Consider the following 18,254-nt stretch of genomic DNA (forward strand, 5'->3'; position numbering starts at 1 on the left):
CTTTTGGCTCCTTTCTCTAATCAGAGTCCAGCTATGGATTCTGTTTCACTTACAAAATCCAATAAAGATAGCACCATAATTTTAGTATGGTTTTCAACTGGATTAAACTTTTATTGTTTTGAATGATATTATCGAAATCCGACTGTTCTGATTCTTCGACCTTTTTCTCTTGTGAGGCTCTGAATTCTTAAACTGTCATTTTGTTGATGGATTTTTGTTATGTCGTTTGACCTCTCTTGCCACGTGTTCAGATTTCAAAGGCAATCGATTGATTGTTCATTATCTCGATATTTGATTTGCCATACCAGGGTTTGAACGTTTCTTGTAAGAGGCTAGTAGCCACGTTGGAAGCGTTCAAGTAGTTAACATTGTTGACTACGTCGACGCTCTGGTTACAGTTTATTTATCTTCTTCTGCAGCCCAACAAAGCTCAAGCATTGTCTCCTCAAGTATCAACTCTGGTCCTGTGCGTGCCTCGGCAAAACATGGCATCTTTCTCCATGGAGGAGTTCCTCGGCGAGGGGGCTCTGAAAGGCCTCATCCCAAAGCTTGTGGCAGGTGGCTGGGATGATGTACCCACAATAAAAATGATGAATTCTGAAGACATGGATTGGATAAAGTTGACGCAGCAGCAGAAGGTTTTCATTTTTGTCCTGGAATTATATTCATGTGCTGTTGATTTAATTAATTCTTCCCCATATGTTATCTTTCTCTTTTTGTGTGTAAAGTTTGTTTTTGATGTATGTTGATATATGTGAAATTGTTTTGATTGCCTTATTTGTCTGAAATTGTTGGTGGCTTGTTCCTTCAAAAAAAAAAAAGAAAGAAAAGCAGCAGTCAATTACTTGATTGTGTTTATGTTCTATTAAACACGAAATCACCCGGACCTCCTAAGTTTTGTTAACTCGAAGCTTTCTCCCTTTCATTCTTCGGTCTGATCTGTGTGTTCCTTGATTAGTTTCCAGCCTTTTATTTTAAGATACAAATATTCCTGAACTTTTTTTTTTTCACAGTTGCCCCTGGTTTCTAAAATGATGAAATTCTTCTCCTCGTTTGTTGTTGAAAGAAGCATGGTAGCTGTTTTGGACGTTTTATGAACTTGCTTTTGTCTTAATGTTTGGTATCTTAAGAGAGAAAAACATATAGATCAATGTCCATATTTAATTCTTCCTCCTTATTTTAAGATCTTAAAAAGGAAAATTTTTCTAAATCAAATAATACAGTTGCTAGCATTCGAGTTAGATGCTTGAAGATATTGGCATGCTTGATGGATTCTTTTTGCCATATTCAACGCTTCTACACAGATAAATCTTTCATTGAACTGCATATGCTTTACCTCACTGATATTTGCACTGAAGTCCAATCTTAATGATGGATGAACTTGCACATTGTATTTCTTCAGGATGCATTGGAGCTCAGATCACATCTGCATGACCGATCCTTGATGGAATATGCTGATAGGCTAGAAGCCTCCAGGAAGTCTCTAGCTGAGCTTCTAAGTACAAGCACTGTGGTCCTTTCATCAAATTTCGGCATGAAGAGAGGCCATGTTGCACGTTTCATCGATCGAGCCAGTGCTTGTAGGGTCACCATGCCACCCTCTTATGTTCTTCCTGCCAGGGAAAGAAGCATGTCTATCAGCAGTAGTAAAGGGGATGAGCCTTCTAGAACTACAGAGAGGCCGCAACATGTCCAGACCCCCTCAAAGGTAAGCTCATATCAGGAAAGGTCTGCCGAGCAATCTGCGGCAGACTTCAAAATCAGTGAAGGATACATCTTTAAGGGTATAGTTGCGGCCGAACCTGCTGAGCCAAGGCTATGTGGTTGTGTCCAACCTCCTCCAATAGTGGAACATGTAGCTCCATACTCCTCGATTGAAAGCATCTCAGTTCAGAAGCTTACCCCCGAGTACAAAGTTGGCATGGGGCGTTTGGTGGCTACAAAGGCTCCACCTATGAAAGCTTCGGAGCTATGGAAGCACAAACCAACTATTTTACTTTGTCTTCGACGCCCTGGGTAATGATCATTATTGATTTCACCCATTCAATCTGAACTGTTTCTTTTTCCAACATTGCACAATTAGTTTCTTATGCTTATGCTTGCATGTGCAGGTGTGTTATGTGCAGAGCTGAGGCTCATCAGCTCTATTCAAGAAAACCGATATTTGATGCCCTGGGATTTCAGCTGGTTGCTGTTCTACATGAACAAATAGAATCCGAGGTAATGTTTATGATCATTTAGTTTGATCTCTTGCTATATACTTTCTCTTGAGATCAATCCAGGTACTTAAAAAATGATTTATTGGAAACCAGCAAATAATTCTCGAGTTTTCATCAAAAAGCAGGTTTTTCAGATAACAACTGCCAAAGAAAAAAAAGGCCTATTGCAGTTTCTGTGAATAACTTATTTTTTTCTTTCGATATTCCATGAATTCTTCTCAAAGTTTTTTGAACTGCTTCTAATCATTGAGGTGTTTTTTATGTGTATTTTTTCAAAAGTACGTTGCTGTTGTTTTTAATATCTGACATATCTCCAACAAATACATCCAAAATTTTGCCTGAGCAGAACATTTCCATTTCCCAACTTTGTTATTGTGGACACAAGTGAATTGCTTGTTTTGATGATACCAGATTAGAGATTTTTGGCCTCGCTATTGGGGTGGAGTTGTGATTCTTGACCAATCCATGGATTTCTTTAAAGCCCTTGGAGGAGGAAAGCTTCTTAAAGACAAGTTTATAACCGGATTTCTTTTCAACCCCCGTGCTATTGCAAATTACAAGCGTGCACAAGCTACAGGGTTTGAACAAAACTACAAAGGGGAAGGTGAAATCAAGGGTGGACTGTTTATCATTGGTAGAGGGAAAAATGGCATTGCCTACCAGTTCATTGAAAGGAATTTTGGGGATTGGGCACCTATTGCTGAAGTCATCGATGTATGCAGCCAATTACAGGTATTCTTGTTCTCACAAGCAATATTTATTTTGTTGAAGTAAATTTACCAACTTGTAGTTGAATTTCCATTTTAGAATTGTTTTGTAATTCATAATCCATGAAACCTTGTTGCTCCATAATAGATGTGCATGCTGATTTAATATGAATGTAATACATATTGAATGTGTAACACAAATCAGTTTTCAATTCAGATCATGCATCCATAGTGTTTGGAGTTGATAACAATGCAGAAAAAGTAGTTTGATTTGTAAGATGTATAACTTGTGGTTTCTATTTGTTTGTATGTTCTAGGATTAGCACTGATCACCGAAAAAATGAAAAGCTATACTCCTTCCCTCTCTACATTTCCTCTAACAAGGGGTTTGCAAGTTAATGAGTCTGTTTAAGGCATTGTAGGCCAAGAAAATAAAAGAAGATAAAAGTAAGTCAATGGAAGAAAAGAGAAGAAACAAAAACAAGAAACAAGAATGTTGTTTGGGGAAGCAAATTACAGAAAAAAGCTGTAGAGAATGCAGATTGAATGTGGTTGTGAGTTATTCTTATCTACTTCCCCCTTTGTTATTCTCTCCAAGTCAATACCTCACCGCAGAAAAACTTTAGGTTAAACAGAAAATTTTGGTGCCTAAATGCTACCTTTTTCTTTCTCTCAAATTTTCTTTTCTTTGCAAACAATGGATAAGAAGAATTTTGTCTTTCTTCTTTTCTCTCACTTACTTAGCAATGAAATAGAACCAGGTGGATTGAAGAGGGAAATTAACGTTTTCAGTAATTTACACTTTCAACCCAATATCTTTAATAAGTTATGAGAGCATATTTTGAATTGTTTGTTTCATTCACTTGTTCAATTCAGAAATTTAATGATGCTCTAACTTCATGCAGCGGGAGCTACCAAGCCAAGGCGAGTCACTATAGAGAAACTCATGTAGGGTATGAACTACTTGTCAAGATTTGGGCATTCATTTGAGGAATCATTTACCTTATGTCACCAGAACTCTTTCACGGAGGTCTATATTTTCTTGAAGTTAGACATTCTTTTATTATAAGATTGGGTTTGTACTGTCTTGAATGACATCAATTGTTATAGAAATATGGACTTTTCATATTGTTACTTGCTGTTTATTTTATTTTTCCTCTCTCTCTCTCTCTCTCTCTCTCTCTCTCTCTCTCTCTCTCTCTCTCTCTCTCGTGTGCTTGAGAGCGAGGATGTGAGATAAATACAAAGTTATATAAATGAGAGACAATGAATACGTTGTGGGCTTAAGTTCTCATCCTAAATAAACAAGCTTTTAAGATATAAAAACCAAAATAAAGCACAGTCAAACAAAATGGAATTAGATAGGTCTGAGACAAAACTTGGTCTATCTGCCATAAGCCGAATCTAAATTGAAAGGTGACCATGGAAACTGGCCTAAACAGATTAAAACCGTTCATGTTCAGCCAGTACCTGTCATGCTTGAAGTTCAACTTCGTGTTGCAAAACATGCACGCGCCAGCACAAACCAGGCAGCTATATATTTGCTAGGCCACACCAATTTCAAGATAGCTCTCTTTGCCACCGAATTGCCTGTAGGACAGGTATCTGCACTATAAAGCAGAATTAAAACATGGTTGGCATTTGCACATAAAACAGGAAGCTTTTGTCAAATAACAGTAACAAACATATAGTTGCATTAAGAATCAAAAAGAATAATAAAATAACATGTAATCGAAGATTACATAGAACTATTACACAGGCTGAGGCGTCATGCAAAAGCCCATGCTGCACTATGCCATGAAAAATGCAATACAACTAGACACTACTGTTGCACCCCCCCCCCCCCCCCCCACCCCCCCCCAACCCACAGGAAAAAAAAAAAAAAAAACAAAATTGTTCTCCTGGACTCCCAAAATTGGCCTATTCCTTGGTTCACATGATAACCCTAGCAAGCTGCTGTTGTAAAATTCTCTGCATTAGGCACAGCTCTAAACATGTTTGCAGAATCATTACATCTATCTCAGTATCATCTCTACTACCAGAGCCAGTGGAAGCCAATATAATCTATACAATTTGCTTCAGATTATCTCTGATACTGTATATAGAGGTTTCTGAAATAACAACCCCTTCGAACTTTAGTTCCATTTCTGAAATGAGATCACAAGAAACAGATTCTATATATCAGGTTACAGGTATAAATTCTAGCTGACACATGCTTGAATCTATGCCAGAAACTTTCGATTCCCAATCCTATAAAATAAAAGAACACTTTATCCGCGAAGTAATTGAAACCTTTTTCATCAAAATTCTTCTGCATAATTCAAACAACCATTGCTATGAATATGTACTGACATTTGCTTTATATATACCTGATCATTTTGCAATGTATACTTCTGCTGTACTTGTACATTAAAATTCTCCTTTCTTCATAAATGTTTATTTTGTCATCCAAATCTTATGACAGAATTAAATAGATCAGTTGCTTGAATCCACTGATAAATGACTAGTTCAATATTTTACTGATGAATGTCCCTAATCCTTTCATGTATAAATTGATGGAAGTTTACTTCCAACTCAAACAATACTGTCTACACAGGATTCTGAACTTTCTAGTTTGTTGCTTGAATTGTATCTGATAATCTTGGAACAGATTGATGTTAAATCCCCCTTGATGTGATTCTTTGGGTTGACTGGGTTGAAAATTATGTCATCACCAGAAATCTCCACAAGAGCACACTCCATTACTGAACTTGTGGAACCGAACAGCATCTCTCACAAGAATTTCACGGTCAACTATCTTAGAAATGAACTTGGTTGCATTGTGGCAATCTCCACAAACACGGAGATTTTTAACTACTCTTATTGGCAATTCTCGAGGTATAAAAATCAAACCAAAAGCAATTGCGAGCTTCTCGCTATGATGGCTAAGCATATTCATCTTCTCAGCCTCCCCTACATCATGCAAAACAGAACTCATATCAGGTTTGTATCCTTCCTCAACCATCTTCAAATGAAGCTTCTCTAGCTCAGCGTATATTCTCTCTAAGTAGGGGTGGGACTGGTCATCAGCTGAAAAAATATACACCTTGTTCTTGTACTTGATCCAACTGCAACCAGGCTCCTTCCTCACTCTTCTATCTTTCATTCCCCTCCTTAACTGAGCAACTTCATCCCATTTTCCTCTTGCTGCATACATATTTGATAGCAATACATAGCTTGCAGGGCTCTGTGGGTCAAGTTCCAATAGATTTTCTGCTGCCCATTTCCCAAGTTCCATGTTCCCATGGACCCTACATGAGCTCAGTAGTGTCGCCCACCCAATTGCATCAGGGTGACAAGGCATCTGCTTAATAAAATCCTCGGTCTCTTTTAACCTTCCTGCTCTGCTAAGTAGATCAATCATACAAGTGTAATGATCAGCTATAGGAGTTATTCCATGGTCTTCAACCATAGAATTGAAGTAGCTATATCCTTTCTCCACAAGCCCTGCTCGACTACAAGCAGATAAAACACCAATGAATGTAATGCCATCAGGATTCACTCCCTCAATCAACATTTTTTCAAACAATTCTATCGTCTCTTTTGCCTTTCCAAACTGGGCATAGCCTGAAACTAATGCAGTCCATGAGACCTGGTCCCTAATCTGCATCTCATTGAACAGCCGGTGCGAGTCTTCAATGCTTCCACACTTTCCATATAAGGTAACAATTGCATTAGATACAGTAATAAATGAGATCAACCCTGAGACTAGTGCTTGACAGTGAAACTGCGCACCCTCTTCCAAGCTCGCTAGATTGGCGCAAGAGCTGATCACACTACCAAGGGTAAAATCATCTGGCTCGATACCATTCCTTTGCATTTCACAGAAAATCTGCATGGCTTCCTCACTACATCCATTCTGGCCATAACCCACGAGCATTGCAGTCCATGACACAATGTTTTTGAATGCCATTCTCCTAAAAACCAGTTCTGCCAACCTTACGCTCCTGCACTTTGAATACATATCAACAAGAGCACTCCCTACAAAGACATTGTTGTCATAATGTGTCCTAATTATATAGGCATGAACCTGCTTCCCCTGTTCTAAAGCCGAAAGACCACCGCATGCAGTCAGAACACTTCCAAAAGTATACTGATCAATACCTACATCCTGTGCTCTCATGTCTCTGAAAAAACCAAGGGCTTCTAACTCCAGCCCATTCTGGGTTAGACCGGTGACCATCGTGGTCCATGAAATGGAGTCTCTTTCAGACATCTCTCTGAACAATTGCTTTGAGTCCTCGACCATGCCACACCGAAGCAACCCTGTGATCATGGTGTTGTAAACTACCAAATTCTTCTCCTCCATCCACTCAAAAACCTGTCTTGCTTCGCCAAGGAGCCCTACTTTAGAATACATGTCAACTAAAGGACTACCCACGAATACATAGCGTTCAAATCCATACTTTATGATTTGACAATGGATTTGCCGACCCAAGTCCGAAGATGACCTAGCCGATGAGAAAATCAGCATTGTCGAAAACGTGATGCGGTTCGGTGCCGCTTGTGCCTCTCTCAACATAGCTCGATAGGCCTCGACCGCTTTTTTTGGGGAGCCATGCCCCGCGAATCCCGATACGAGGGAATTCCATGAGACGCAGTCCCTCTCCGGCATCGAGTCGAACATCTGCTCCATCTCAGAGAGGCAGCCGGACTTGGAGTAGGCCGAGAGGACAGCATTCCTCGAGAAGAGGTTTGGTTGGGGGATTTGGTCGAACACGCGGCGTGCATGCTCAGGGAGGGCGGCATTCGAGTAGGAGGCGATGAGGGTGTTATAGAGGAAGGTGTCGATGGGGTTAATGGTTTTGAGGATGAGGCAGTGGAGCTTCTTAAGGTGGGATTGCTTGTTGGGTTGGGAGCAGAGCTTTAGGAGGGAGGCGTAGTGGTTCGAAACAGAGGAGGGCATCGCCGAAAAGGGGGTAGAACCGGCGAGGTCATTCAAGAAAGGGAGGGTTTTGATGCACGTGTGGGGGGGGCATATATGGAATCTTGATATGGTGGGTTTGATTCGGTTAGAAAATACTTTCCCACTTCTTGCTTTTGAAAGGATATGGTATGTAGACCTGGTCATATAGCGGATAGTCCACCCGTGCCTGGCCTGAATTAACCGGGCTTAGGCCCGGCATTTGAAATGGGTCGGTCCAGGTTTATCTTGACCCGGTCCGGGTTTATCTTGACCCGGTCTAAACTTGTATCCCATTTCGCGGGACCCCTAAATCTATCTTCCACTTCGAGTCTTTCTGGCTCTTCGAGGCTTCGGATCCCGTTCCTAGCATGCTCTTCTTCTTCCTAGTGTTCCCATCCTTCGGCTTCTTCCTCATCATCATCGTCGCCTGGTCGCCTTATCCCGTCCTCCGACTTCCTCCATAGGATCCCGAGCCCCCGCTGCCTTCTCGCGCCTCACCACCTCCCTACCTTTTCCTCGTCGCCTTCTTGCATCATCTTGTCCTTCCGCTTCCTCCTTGCAAGTTTCCTCATGGTTCATCCCCACCTCCCAAGTCTCGACCGTCTCCTTGCCGGCTCGCCGCCTCCCCACCTCCTTCTCGCTGCCTCTCCACCTGCTCCTCCTCGTCGTCTCCTCGCATCGTTCTGTCCTCCCGCTTCCTCCTCACATCATCTTTACCTCTTGAGTCCAATCACCTCCTCGCCGGCATCACCACCTCCCTACCTTCCCAGTTTCTCCTCATCCAGGTTAGCCTGAGGCCTAGCCTAGAAGTCTGACGTCCGACATGGAGCTGGCTCGGGCCTGAGAAGGAGGCCCGAAAGCTAGGCCGGCTTGGGCTCGGGCCCGAAAATGGTTCCAATCCCAAGGGCTAAACTTGGCCCAAACCCAGCCCGGCCTAACCGATAAGCAGGTTTACTAACATGATACAAATGAACACGGGTACTTTCCGACTAGCGGACTTTCTTTGTCTATGTTGTTTCAGGTCGGATCCGGTGTTAGAGCCACCATCATTGCCCTAAGCTTACTCTTCCGATGGGAACAACAAGCAGGCCAACCTCTCCAGCAACCTCGTCAACTCGACATCTAGGTTGGGCCAGATCTCAGCAGCAAGCCGGCAACACTATCCAACTTGAGAATTTTCAGCAAATGTTTAACAAGGCAGTCGAGCGTTTTAGCTAGCTATGAGGAGGGGAGTAACAATTTTGTCTTCTCTATGTTATCAAAATGCAATTTTCTCACATCCTCAGAAGATTTTTGGTATTATTGTACATCATAGTGGGATTTTGAAGAAGATGAAAGGCATGAAGCATGCTAGGACCAGCATGAAGATTTTAACTATTGGAGGATATGGGGAATTGATTGTTAACGTACATCTCTCTGGAACTCCCGAATTGTTTGTCTGGCAGGAAGCCTCATGAAATACAACAGTAGTTGCGGCAGGTTTACTTCTAGTATGTTGTCACATTATCTAGTGCTTCACACCATATAACACTCCTCAGGATTTCTAGATACTAAATCACTTAAAGAGTCACCCACATTCAACAAGAAACTCATGATGAGTGTCTAAATGATTAATGACAGTTGGACAAAGATCATGGCATGGCCCTGCTGTAGCACCCATAATGTAGCTTTAGAGCGTTCTATGCTCTCTTGTCAGTAATCCCATGTTGGCTCAACAGGACACTGGTGGTTGGATAGACCTCCATCACCTAGAACTTCTGTGGTCAGTTCTTCATTTTATTTTAGATAGAGGATGCCATGATGAAGAAGTTTCAGAGAGAGAGAGAGAAGGGGGTGGGGGGCGTAAGGTGTTGGTGTAGGGAGTTATTTGGTGCAAACCACTAGCACAATACCGTCAGAGAAGGATTGAGGATATAACTTGGATGTAACAGCCCGATCTGAATAAGCTTTTTCATACAGGATCCAGTCTTCCTGCAGAACTCCATCATCCATTCCTTTTGGTTAAGAAGCTAACCACCTTTTGGACGGCGTAGCAGTTGCTATTAGGTTTGTATCTCCTACTATATGTCAGTCGGAGGTGGCCCAAAGGAAAGGCCTGCATGAAGCAGTAGGGCATCTCGTGCTTGGAAAGTGTTGACCGGTTCAGTTTCACAGCACTGTTGAAAGCTTCATTAGTTAAAAAAGGCTAAAGTGATGGCATATGCATGCTGCAAGCTTCAGGCTTTGAATTTATTGTTGAAGCAGAACGTCTTCCTTCAGGCTTTGGGACCATTGGCGGTCAAGGGTGGTCCTAAGCCAACCGCCAGTAGATCTTTGTCGGATCACAGTTGCTCCACCAAAGCCTTTCGTGACATCAGCTATATCTTTAACAGGGAGATGTTCCTCGCTCCAATCTTGGAAGCAATTGGCCAAAGAACCACCAATTAATCATCAGACTGACCCCATCGCACTATGATCAATTTCTTTCAACCAGTGAGGATTAGGTCAATCTAATAAGACTTTAAGACAAAGGATATAGGTAAATAAAGATACTCCTCTGAACAGTAAGTGTCACTTCTAATTGCTTCTCCACCATGCTAACCAAGCATTATACATTGCTTCTCTTTTAAACTAACCAAAGCAGGTCTTTGGAGAAAGAAAGAGGGAAGCAGAAGGTAATGGCATGGACTGTTGCTCCACTGTAAAAGGTTCCTTGAAATCTATCAAGAAAGATGGTTCCTGCCATCCCAAAATCTTCAGATCCACAATTCCACGACAACTTTTCTTGCCTCTTCACGCCTTTGCTCTCGCATGCATGATAGCTAATGGATAAGCTGGCAAACCAACCAAGTAGGCCTGCTGAATGCCTGAAAATCACCATATCAATGAGCTCTATATATTCCTATATATAGAAAAATAGGTATGCCAAAAGAACATGGAATATTCAATATTTCTTGTTCTTTAATTCAGGAAAATTTGGCATATTTTTTTGAGAGAGAAAAAAAAATACATATGACAAGACCGTTGTACAAGGAAGTTTGTCTTCAGACATAGGAAACCCAAATCTGGAGTGATTGTTTACAAACACTTTTACTGGCATCCTGAACATTTAAAACAAAAACAAATCATCATTTGTATTCAAATATAAAAAAGACCCTGATATTCAGGGCCATTTCACTAGACCCGTTCAGGATTTTGGGGCTACATATGCCAAGCTGTTGATTCCAATATCATCATACAATGGTAATAAAAAGAAATGAAGCTAGTACATAATATAACCAACTGCAGGGCTTGCAGCCATTGCTATACAACAAGGAAACTTTAGACAATGCTTTGGACTTGGATGCTTGAAGTGGAATAAGCTATTTCCCACTAGAGCTATCAGATGAGCATATACATTCCCTTTTGCCTCTTAGTTACCATGTTGCAAGGGCATGAGCTTTGCATGAAAAAAGACTAGCTTGAAATGTATTATATATGATAACCGAAGCTCGACGTCTGAAAAACTTGGTGGCAGCAAAACCCATGAAGCCAGATGAGGAGACTTTATCTTAGCTAAGGAACTCCGCTAGAGTCATAGGTTCATATGGGGAAGCCATCACGAGGTTTACCGTTTAACTCTTTTGTGTTGAGAGGAGGATTAGTACTATAACTCAATTGCATGACATTGTGGAGCTCGTCATCCCACACATTTGGTATCTGCAGAGATATAAAATAAAATTATGTGGTCTAGATTAGCATAATGTTATCTTGCTAGTGATATAAGAGAGCTTTAAGAAGGTGAAACAAAGGGCAGTACTTGGCACTGTGAATTTGAAATTAAGGTTAAAATTGTTTTTGGCCCCGACATTTTGATGTTTAAAATTATTATCATGCCAGTTTTATTTTATTCTGATCTAAAGATAATATCAGTTTTCCCCTCAAGAAAAGGTACCATAACCATCAAGATTTCAATGTTTGAAAGAGTTTTATTTTAAACTTTCTTCATATTTTTGACCTAGGGTTGTGAGGTAAAATTCCCACAAGGAGATCAAACAATGGCAGTTGTATTCTTGCTTGAGATAGTATGATAACGACAGTATGTTCTTCACTTATTATCTATAATACTTCCATGCGAGGGGGAAGGATCCTACTTCCTCCTTGTTATCTTCAAAAAAAAAGAGATAGTATGATAACGAAATATCTGGCTTTCAGAAAAATCATCGTTAGTGCACTTGGATATTTACAATTATGTGTGGCTATTTATGAATTGTAGATGAAATAGATGATATAGTAGCCTAAACCATTGCAAGGTGGCTATGCTTTCCAATATTCTCTTCCATGAACTGTAAGTTTTTGCTGAATCATTTTAACAGAAAAAGCATTTGTATACTCATAAATATTACAGTTTGAAGTTCTTGCTGAATCATTTTAACAGAAAACACATTTCCATACTCATAGATATTACAGTTTGAAGTTAGATGGGAAAAATACAGTTAAAAGACAATAGCAAAGGAATTTCTCCTTGAAACTTCTTTAAGATAGAATAAAGTTAAAACATATAACCTAACAAGGAAGACAATTGGAACTACATTAAGAAAAGGAAATTCTCTGAAAGGACATGAGTCAAGTTCTTCCACTAGACATCCAGAGTGTACAGGTAGAACACTGCCAACATATCTAAAGACAGAGGCACATATGAAAGTGCAAAATAAATTTCTCTACTTTCACTATATGCAAGTGATTACAATGGAACGTATGATCCCTTTGCTTGGAGTTCATGATTGGGATCTTGAAGTGGGAATCAGAGAGTTTGGATTCACGCATGGGAGGAGAAAAATGGTTGTCCTTGTACAGGTCAAGTAACGCAGGCAATCAAAAGAAATTAAAATTTCTTTCCTCCCTATTAAAGGTTAATCTGTAGTTCCAATTTTTTGACATTTATATGAAGAATGGCAACCTAAAAGTGCTCTAATTAACTGCAGTTGCTGTCAGTTGAATCAACATTAAAGAAAAAATGCTGGTTAGCGGCCAGAGGTGGATATCATACAGTAATTCAAAACCCTACTTGAAAGATTTGGTCCAGGGTCAAGAAAGGCCAATCTATACCTTAGTCAATTCATCCTCTGGGCAATTACATACTAATTGCAACAGCTCAGGCTAATGATAGTTTCAGTTCAGCTAATTGGCTCCTTGGTGAATGAAGAGAAGACAGAGAATTAAAATTATTCATTTTCTGAAGCCTCTCTTTCTAACTTTAATTATTTGTGTTCTAAAAAGGGGGAAATATCTTCTTGCTTTCCCCAGTTTACCCTTTTCCTCATGTTTAGATTTTGCAAAATGACTTCTGCATGCCTGGACGCCTGGAATTTTCCAATCCAAGCAAAATCAAAATCAATTTACTTTCAAGATGAATGAAATATGGTATGATATCATTTCTTCATGCATAAGGTGGACTGATAAGCCTTATCAAGTAGGAAAACCTGAGGTGTAGGCTCTTTGAATCCACTCATGACAGTCAATTGAGCATTCATTGCTCTCCTAACTGCATCTGAAGGGCTTCCCATGCCAGAGATCCCAGGTTGAACCAAACCCTGTTGAGATGGATGCAACTGAGGATGAATCATGTTAGGCGAGAAACCAATCATAGACGAAGAACCACCACGGAATTGAAAAAGCTGTTACACAAGGCAGAAGATTATATTAACCACTTATACCACTATAAGTTTTAACATAACAAGCATCAAAGAAGCCAGATCTATGTTTTTAACTTAATAAATATGCCATTTGTAACTCTGTCTTTGGAACCTATGATGTAAAAAAAATACATCCTTTCAGATGATTGCTGATAGAACAATAAAAGGAGAATTGACACATACATCTTTTGAAAGAAGCCCTTCTATGTTGCAGTCCACTCGTGGATTCACAGTTGCAAGTTTCATAGATAGAAACTGAGGAAAGAAAAGATATTCAATCAGTTACAATATTTACAAGTGAATTCATTCTAAATGATCAGCAATATATGATGTTGAACAACATATGGATGCAAGGCTTTATGCTCACTTGGGTCAAAGAATAAGTCTTCCACGTCTGAAAACAAGATTAAAACTATATGGTTATGGAGGAAACATACCTCAACTTGCCGTTGTAATGATTGAACATAGTTTATGATCTCATCCAGCATGACCGCCTTTCCTGTAACCTACAACATTCCATAACTTTAAGAACATATAACTGAATGTTGAGTATGAACGTCATAAAAAACTATTCTTTAAACATACTTTACTGCAACCAGGCACAAGGTCTTGAAGATACTTCATCCTTTCACTTATTTTTTCCCTTCTTACCTGCAACAAATATCAGGTCATTCAAGCCATGGAAACAAGACCCAAGAAAACTTCCACACTGCATTCTTGGAACCTTACTCTTTCTGCAAGACTATGGCTATTAGTTGCCTGGCCACGCCGCGCTCTCACATGAATATAATCTTCCTTTGAACCTTCTGTGCTATCCTTGGCCTGCTTCCCATTAGGCCTTGAGCTGTTCTGCTCAAGATTCTGTTCGGTTTCAGCATTATCTTTTGTGTTTTCCATTGATAACTGTGTGCCTCTTTGTACTTGGTCCAATTCCATATCCTACCATGGAAAAATCCACTCAGAAATCTTGTCTATAGTTCCATGCAGAATAGAAGGAAAAGAAAATAGTCACAACAAAACACAAACTTATCGGAAGAAAAGTTTGCTATTATCTACCTGGTTGGATCTTTTTCTCTTCTTTGAACCAAGATCACTGGAAGAAGAATTCCCAGCTGCGTTGGCCAATTCAGTAGACTTTTCCTGATCAACTTCGGTAAAATTGGCCTCTCGGGACACATTGCTCAAGCCCCCAACTAGGTAGCTCCCCTTGTCTCTTTGATTTTTCAATGGACTTCCACTACTGGATCCATGATCAATTGGCACAGTGATATCCCTGGGGACTTCAGTCATGTTTAATTCGCTCTTGTGGCCCTGAGTTCCAGTGACGCCTCTTGAAGCAGTAGGGTGTGGAGTCAAAGATTCAGATGGGCCAAAGGGGTTCATCATGCCACTAAAATTACCACCATTAAAGCACGAAAACCTCGCAGCCCTCTCAATGAAAGCAGAATCAGCAGGAAAATGAGAGAGGTTTGGGGGTAGAACTCCAGGGATGGCTTGCAAGAACATTCCTCTAGAAGACACTGCAACTGGTTTTCCAATTGGTATGCTACTGGAGGCACCTGTGTTGGTCTGAGCATTGCTAAAACCCAAGTTCTGTGGATTGGCAGGGTGGCTCCAGAGGCCAGGACCAAAGAAGTCCACCCCAGGAACTGAAGGAGATGAGGAGGAAATCATTGAAACACCTTGGCTCATGGCAATGGCAGGGTTGGCTGGAACAGCACCCATTGATGGTGTGCCAAATTGGCAGTCGGCAGAGACACCAGAAATATGGTGGTTCAAATGAACCCCACTCCTCTTCTCCATCCCAAATTTATCATTTGCATTCATTTCCATCTCTCTGTCCCCTGACAAAGAAATCCAAAAGGGACAGCTACCGAAAATTGAATCCCTTCCTCTGACGTAGAAGGAAAAAAAAAAAAAAATCAAACTTGATCTACTTTGCCAAATTTGATCTCGGTGATCCTGAACAATGTCAATCCAACTACAGAGACCTAAATAACTGATAAAGATTGACACCAAATGACATAGAACAAGACCATCCAAATGGAACCGATAAGAAAGGCAAGCACTCAACTGGAAACAAGAATAACAAGAGTCAGCAAATCTATCGAGAATAATTCGAAGACAGCTGATAGAACAGCACACATGGATAAAGAGCGCAAGAGCATAGAACCTCTTCCAAAAACCAGTTCACCAAACCCACCAATCTCAGAAGAGAATCCTCAAAAGTCACCGAGCCCCCAGCTCATATCAGAACCCAATGTTCCAGATACCGACAGCTTTATTGATCTCAGGAACGAAACTAAGAAAAAAAAAGGAAGCTTTTTTACGATACAAACCTAGAATTACCGATTCAAGATCCCATTTTACCAGCAGGACTAATGGCATAAACTTAGACAAATAACTTCAAAGATCATCGGTCAGAGCAGGGATTGATTTATAAAGGCCAAAAATTTCTAATAACACAGGAGGGCAAACACCGGAAAACGCCATGAATTGGACAGAGAAGGCTTCGAAGGACAAGAAACACAGTTGCAAAGAAGGGGTGAAAAGACTAGGCAATCAGAGAATCCCCTCTGCTCTCAGCGACCTGAGAAGAAGCAAGAGTGCATCGGTTTCAGAGAAGAACGGAGCAGCTCAGTCCAAACCATTCAAAGCCAAAGCCTCACCCAGTGCCTCCTCTACTACACATAAAAGCTCTAAAACCAAAACAAGACCACGCCCAAAGCGCACAGTGAAAAGTGGGAAAAGGAAAGACACCAACTTGAGATTCCTCCCCTCTTTAACTCCCCTGCCCTCCACTGAAGCTTTTTCCCATCGAAACAATTGGAAAAAAAATAAACATGTGATCTTTCTCCTGTTTGGTCTTAGCTTTTCTACTGTCTTCTTCTGTTCAGAGGCCTCCTTACACGCCTATGTCTAAACGAAGAGGTACATCACTAGATGAAAAAGAGATTTAGTGCGGTGCGCGTGTGTGGTGGGATGGGGGGGGCGTAGGGTAATAGAAAAGTTTTTATCATTTATACCTCGGCACTGCGCAACGCAAGAGAGAGAACCAAGTGAATGATGAACACCGCCCTAAAAACTATATATATTTGGGAAAAAATCCAAAGAAAAAAAAAAAAAAAAAAACACTAAAGAACAGACTCCAGTGCTCCAGCCCCCCTCTCTCTCACCACCAATTTATATATTCCAAAAAATGATTCGATCCCACTTTTTTACTGTTCATTAGACTCTTTAATCTATGTAACACTTTCTTAACTTTTTTTTTTTTTAACATTGTTCTTTATTATTTTATTGGACTTGTTACAGCCTGAAGGTAGCCGTAGAGCGCTGATGTTACCTCGTGCCAGCGCTCCATTTCATTTTACCAGTAACTTTTCTAAATGAGCTCAGTTACAGTAACTCGCGCAGAATTGTAACTTACTGTAACTATTTTACCCCTATCCACTGCTACATGTCTCTATGTTATATTTTACCGTAACGCAGTAATCTCGCTGTTACAGCATCATGAAAACAAAATGCTTATTGTTACAACGTCCCAGGATTCTTATAGTTCGTCATGGTATGTTGTAACTAAAAAGGTGATCCCTTTTTTCTCCAATCTAATGTTTGATTCAATATATAATTTAGAATAGCTGTTATTTCCACTGGAATTGGTTTATGTGTTCAAATTTTAAGGTGATGTCTAAGTAATTAACATATATTAATTTATCATCTAGCCTTGCGCCCCTATTCTACTGGAGTTAGTTTGTGTGTTCAGAATTTTAAAGGTGATTTCTAAATAATTAACATGGATAAATTTTTCCCGTAAATCACATCCTCTTTTCCCATTTTATAACGATCATTACAGGAACATATCTTTTAAGTTTTGTGGCTATAACATATTTTATAACGATCATTACAGGAACATATCTTTTAAAGTGATTTCTAAATAATTTACAGGAACGATCAAAATCACGCCCGATCAGATTTTGACGACCCCCCCCCCCAAAAAAAAGAGTTATTATTTCAAACCATGGCTGTTGCTCTCACGCAAGCAATTAGAAAGTCTAGATTTTTAACGGTCAGAATTGAGTGGACTGCGAGACGTTCGAGTATTATGCAAGTCTTTCACACCGGAATAATTGGTGTGGAATCTGATCGGGCGGCTCTGGTTGGGTGGAGCGTCAGATCCACCGACCTCCCTGCTTTGCTTTTTGGGATTTCGGTGGACAACCGCACCGCAGGGGGACATCGGTGGTCGGGAAGCCGTAATCGTTAAATCTTCGCCAGGAGAAAATTACGGTGTAAACTCGCAGACTTGTACTATCCATGTGGACGATCGAACGGTTGGGAATCGACGGGGATGCAAACTCTGATAATAGATTGCCATTGGAGGCTATTAACTGTTATGCCTCAATCATGAAGCCTCCTCAAACCGTTACTTGCGGTTGTTACGGGAGTAACGGTCAAAAGTTGTACTTTTTAGCTTTATTTAAATCTATCCATAAATAAAACAATAGATATAATCATAACAGTTAACATTGAAAGAAATAATGGCGTTCTCTGCTCATGTCATTGTTGTCGGAAAAAATAAATATATATTATTTGGATGAAAAACATTACTTACATCAAATGATACTCATAATAAAAGATTAACAGTTAGGTAGCAGTTGCTATTTTCTCTCTTTTCTTTTTTTTTTTTGTTGCTAACGTGTATAATATAAAAAGAGACCTCCAAAATTAT

At 40.2% G+C, this 18,254-nt stretch overlaps 3 protein-coding genes across 6 annotated transcripts; 1 reads left to right on the forward strand and 2 right to left on the reverse strand.

The window, feature by feature from the left end:
* Positions 1-337: 337 nt before the first annotated feature.
* Positions 338-4,060, forward strand: LOC105060294 (uncharacterized). The gene is made up of 5 exons (XM_019855722.3): positions 338-638; positions 1,403-2,016; positions 2,112-2,220; positions 2,631-2,951; positions 3,832-4,060. The coding sequence occupies exons 1-5, from the start codon at positions 486-488 to the stop codon at positions 3,862-3,864; spliced, it is 1,230 nt and encodes a 409-aa protein (XP_019711281.1). The 5' UTR covers positions 338-485; the 3' UTR covers positions 3,865-4,060.
* Positions 4,061-4,110: 50 nt separating this feature from the next.
* On the reverse strand, positions 4,111-8,498 carry LOC105060293 (putative pentatricopeptide repeat-containing protein At1g68930). Of its 2 annotated transcripts, none has more exons than XM_029260510.2 (2): positions 5,296-8,498; positions 4,111-4,531 (listed from the first exon to the last, which is right to left on the reverse strand). In XM_029260510.2, the coding sequence occupies exon 1, from the start codon at positions 8,034-8,036 to the stop codon at positions 5,637-5,639; it is 2,400 nt and encodes a 799-aa protein (XP_029116343.2). In that variant the 5' UTR covers positions 8,037-8,498; the 3' UTR covers positions 4,111-4,531; positions 5,296-5,636. The 2 variants fall into 2 exon arrangements, with proteins under 2 accessions (XP_029116343.2, XP_029116342.2); XM_029260509.2 differs by having other exon boundaries at positions 4,111-4,536.
* Positions 8,499-10,386: 1,888 nt separating this feature from the next.
* On the reverse strand, positions 10,387-16,532 carry LOC105060292 (transcription factor bHLH49). 3 transcript variants are annotated; one of them, XM_073247325.1, is made up of 7 exons: positions 14,582-16,531; positions 14,250-14,464; positions 14,111-14,171; positions 13,963-14,031; positions 13,709-13,780; positions 13,313-13,507; positions 10,387-10,717 (listed from the first exon to the last, which is right to left on the reverse strand). In XM_073247325.1, the coding sequence occupies exons 1-7, from the start codon at positions 15,356-15,358 to the stop codon at positions 10,673-10,675; spliced, it is 1,434 nt and encodes a 477-aa protein (XP_073103426.1). In that variant the 5' UTR covers positions 15,359-16,531; the 3' UTR covers positions 10,387-10,672. The 3 variants fall into 3 exon arrangements, with proteins under 3 accessions (XP_073103426.1, XP_073103420.1, XP_073103435.1); XM_073247319.1 differs by lacking the exon at positions 10,387-10,717 and adding an exon at positions 10,959-11,549 and having other exon boundaries at positions 14,582-16,526; XM_073247334.1 differs by lacking the exons at positions 10,387-10,717; positions 13,313-13,507 and adding an exon at positions 10,959-11,549 and having other exon boundaries at positions 14,582-16,532.
* Between the last annotated feature and the right edge of the window lie 1,722 nt (positions 16,533-18,254).

Source organism: Elaeis guineensis, chromosome 1, assembly GCF_000442705.2.
Source record: "Elaeis guineensis isolate ETL-2024a chromosome 1, EG11, whole genome shotgun sequence".
Taxonomy (NCBI): Eukaryota; Viridiplantae; Streptophyta; class Magnoliopsida; order Arecales; family Arecaceae; genus Elaeis; species Elaeis guineensis.

Coding starts and splice junctions, on each gene's coding strand:
- LOC105060292 (XM_073247319.1), bottom strand. CDS start 15,358: ATGGAAATGAATGCAAATGATAAATTTGGGATGGAGAAGAGGAGTGGG. Junction 13,781..13,962: donor CATTACAACGGCAAGTTGAG/GTATGTTTCCTC, acceptor TTCTTTCCTCAG/TTTCTATCTATGAAACTTGC. Junction 13,508..13,708: donor AAGGGCTTCTTTCAAAAGAT/GTATGTGTCAAT, acceptor CTTGTGTAACAG/CTTTTTCAATTCCGTGGTGG.
- LOC105060293 (XM_029260510.2), bottom strand. CDS start 8,036: ATGACCAGGTCTACATACCATATCCTTTCAAAAGCAAGAAGTGGGAAA.
- LOC105060294 (XM_019855722.3), top strand. CDS start 486: ATGGCATCTTTCTCCATGGAGGAGTTCCTCGGCGAGGGGGCTCTGAAA. Junction 639..1,402: donor AGTTGACGCAGCAGCAGAAG/GTTTTCATTTTT, acceptor GTATTTCTTCAG/GATGCATTGGAGCTCAGATC. Junction 2,952..3,831: donor ATGTATGCAGCCAATTACAG/GTATTCTTGTTC, acceptor AACTTCATGCAG/CGGGAGCTACCAAGCCAAGG.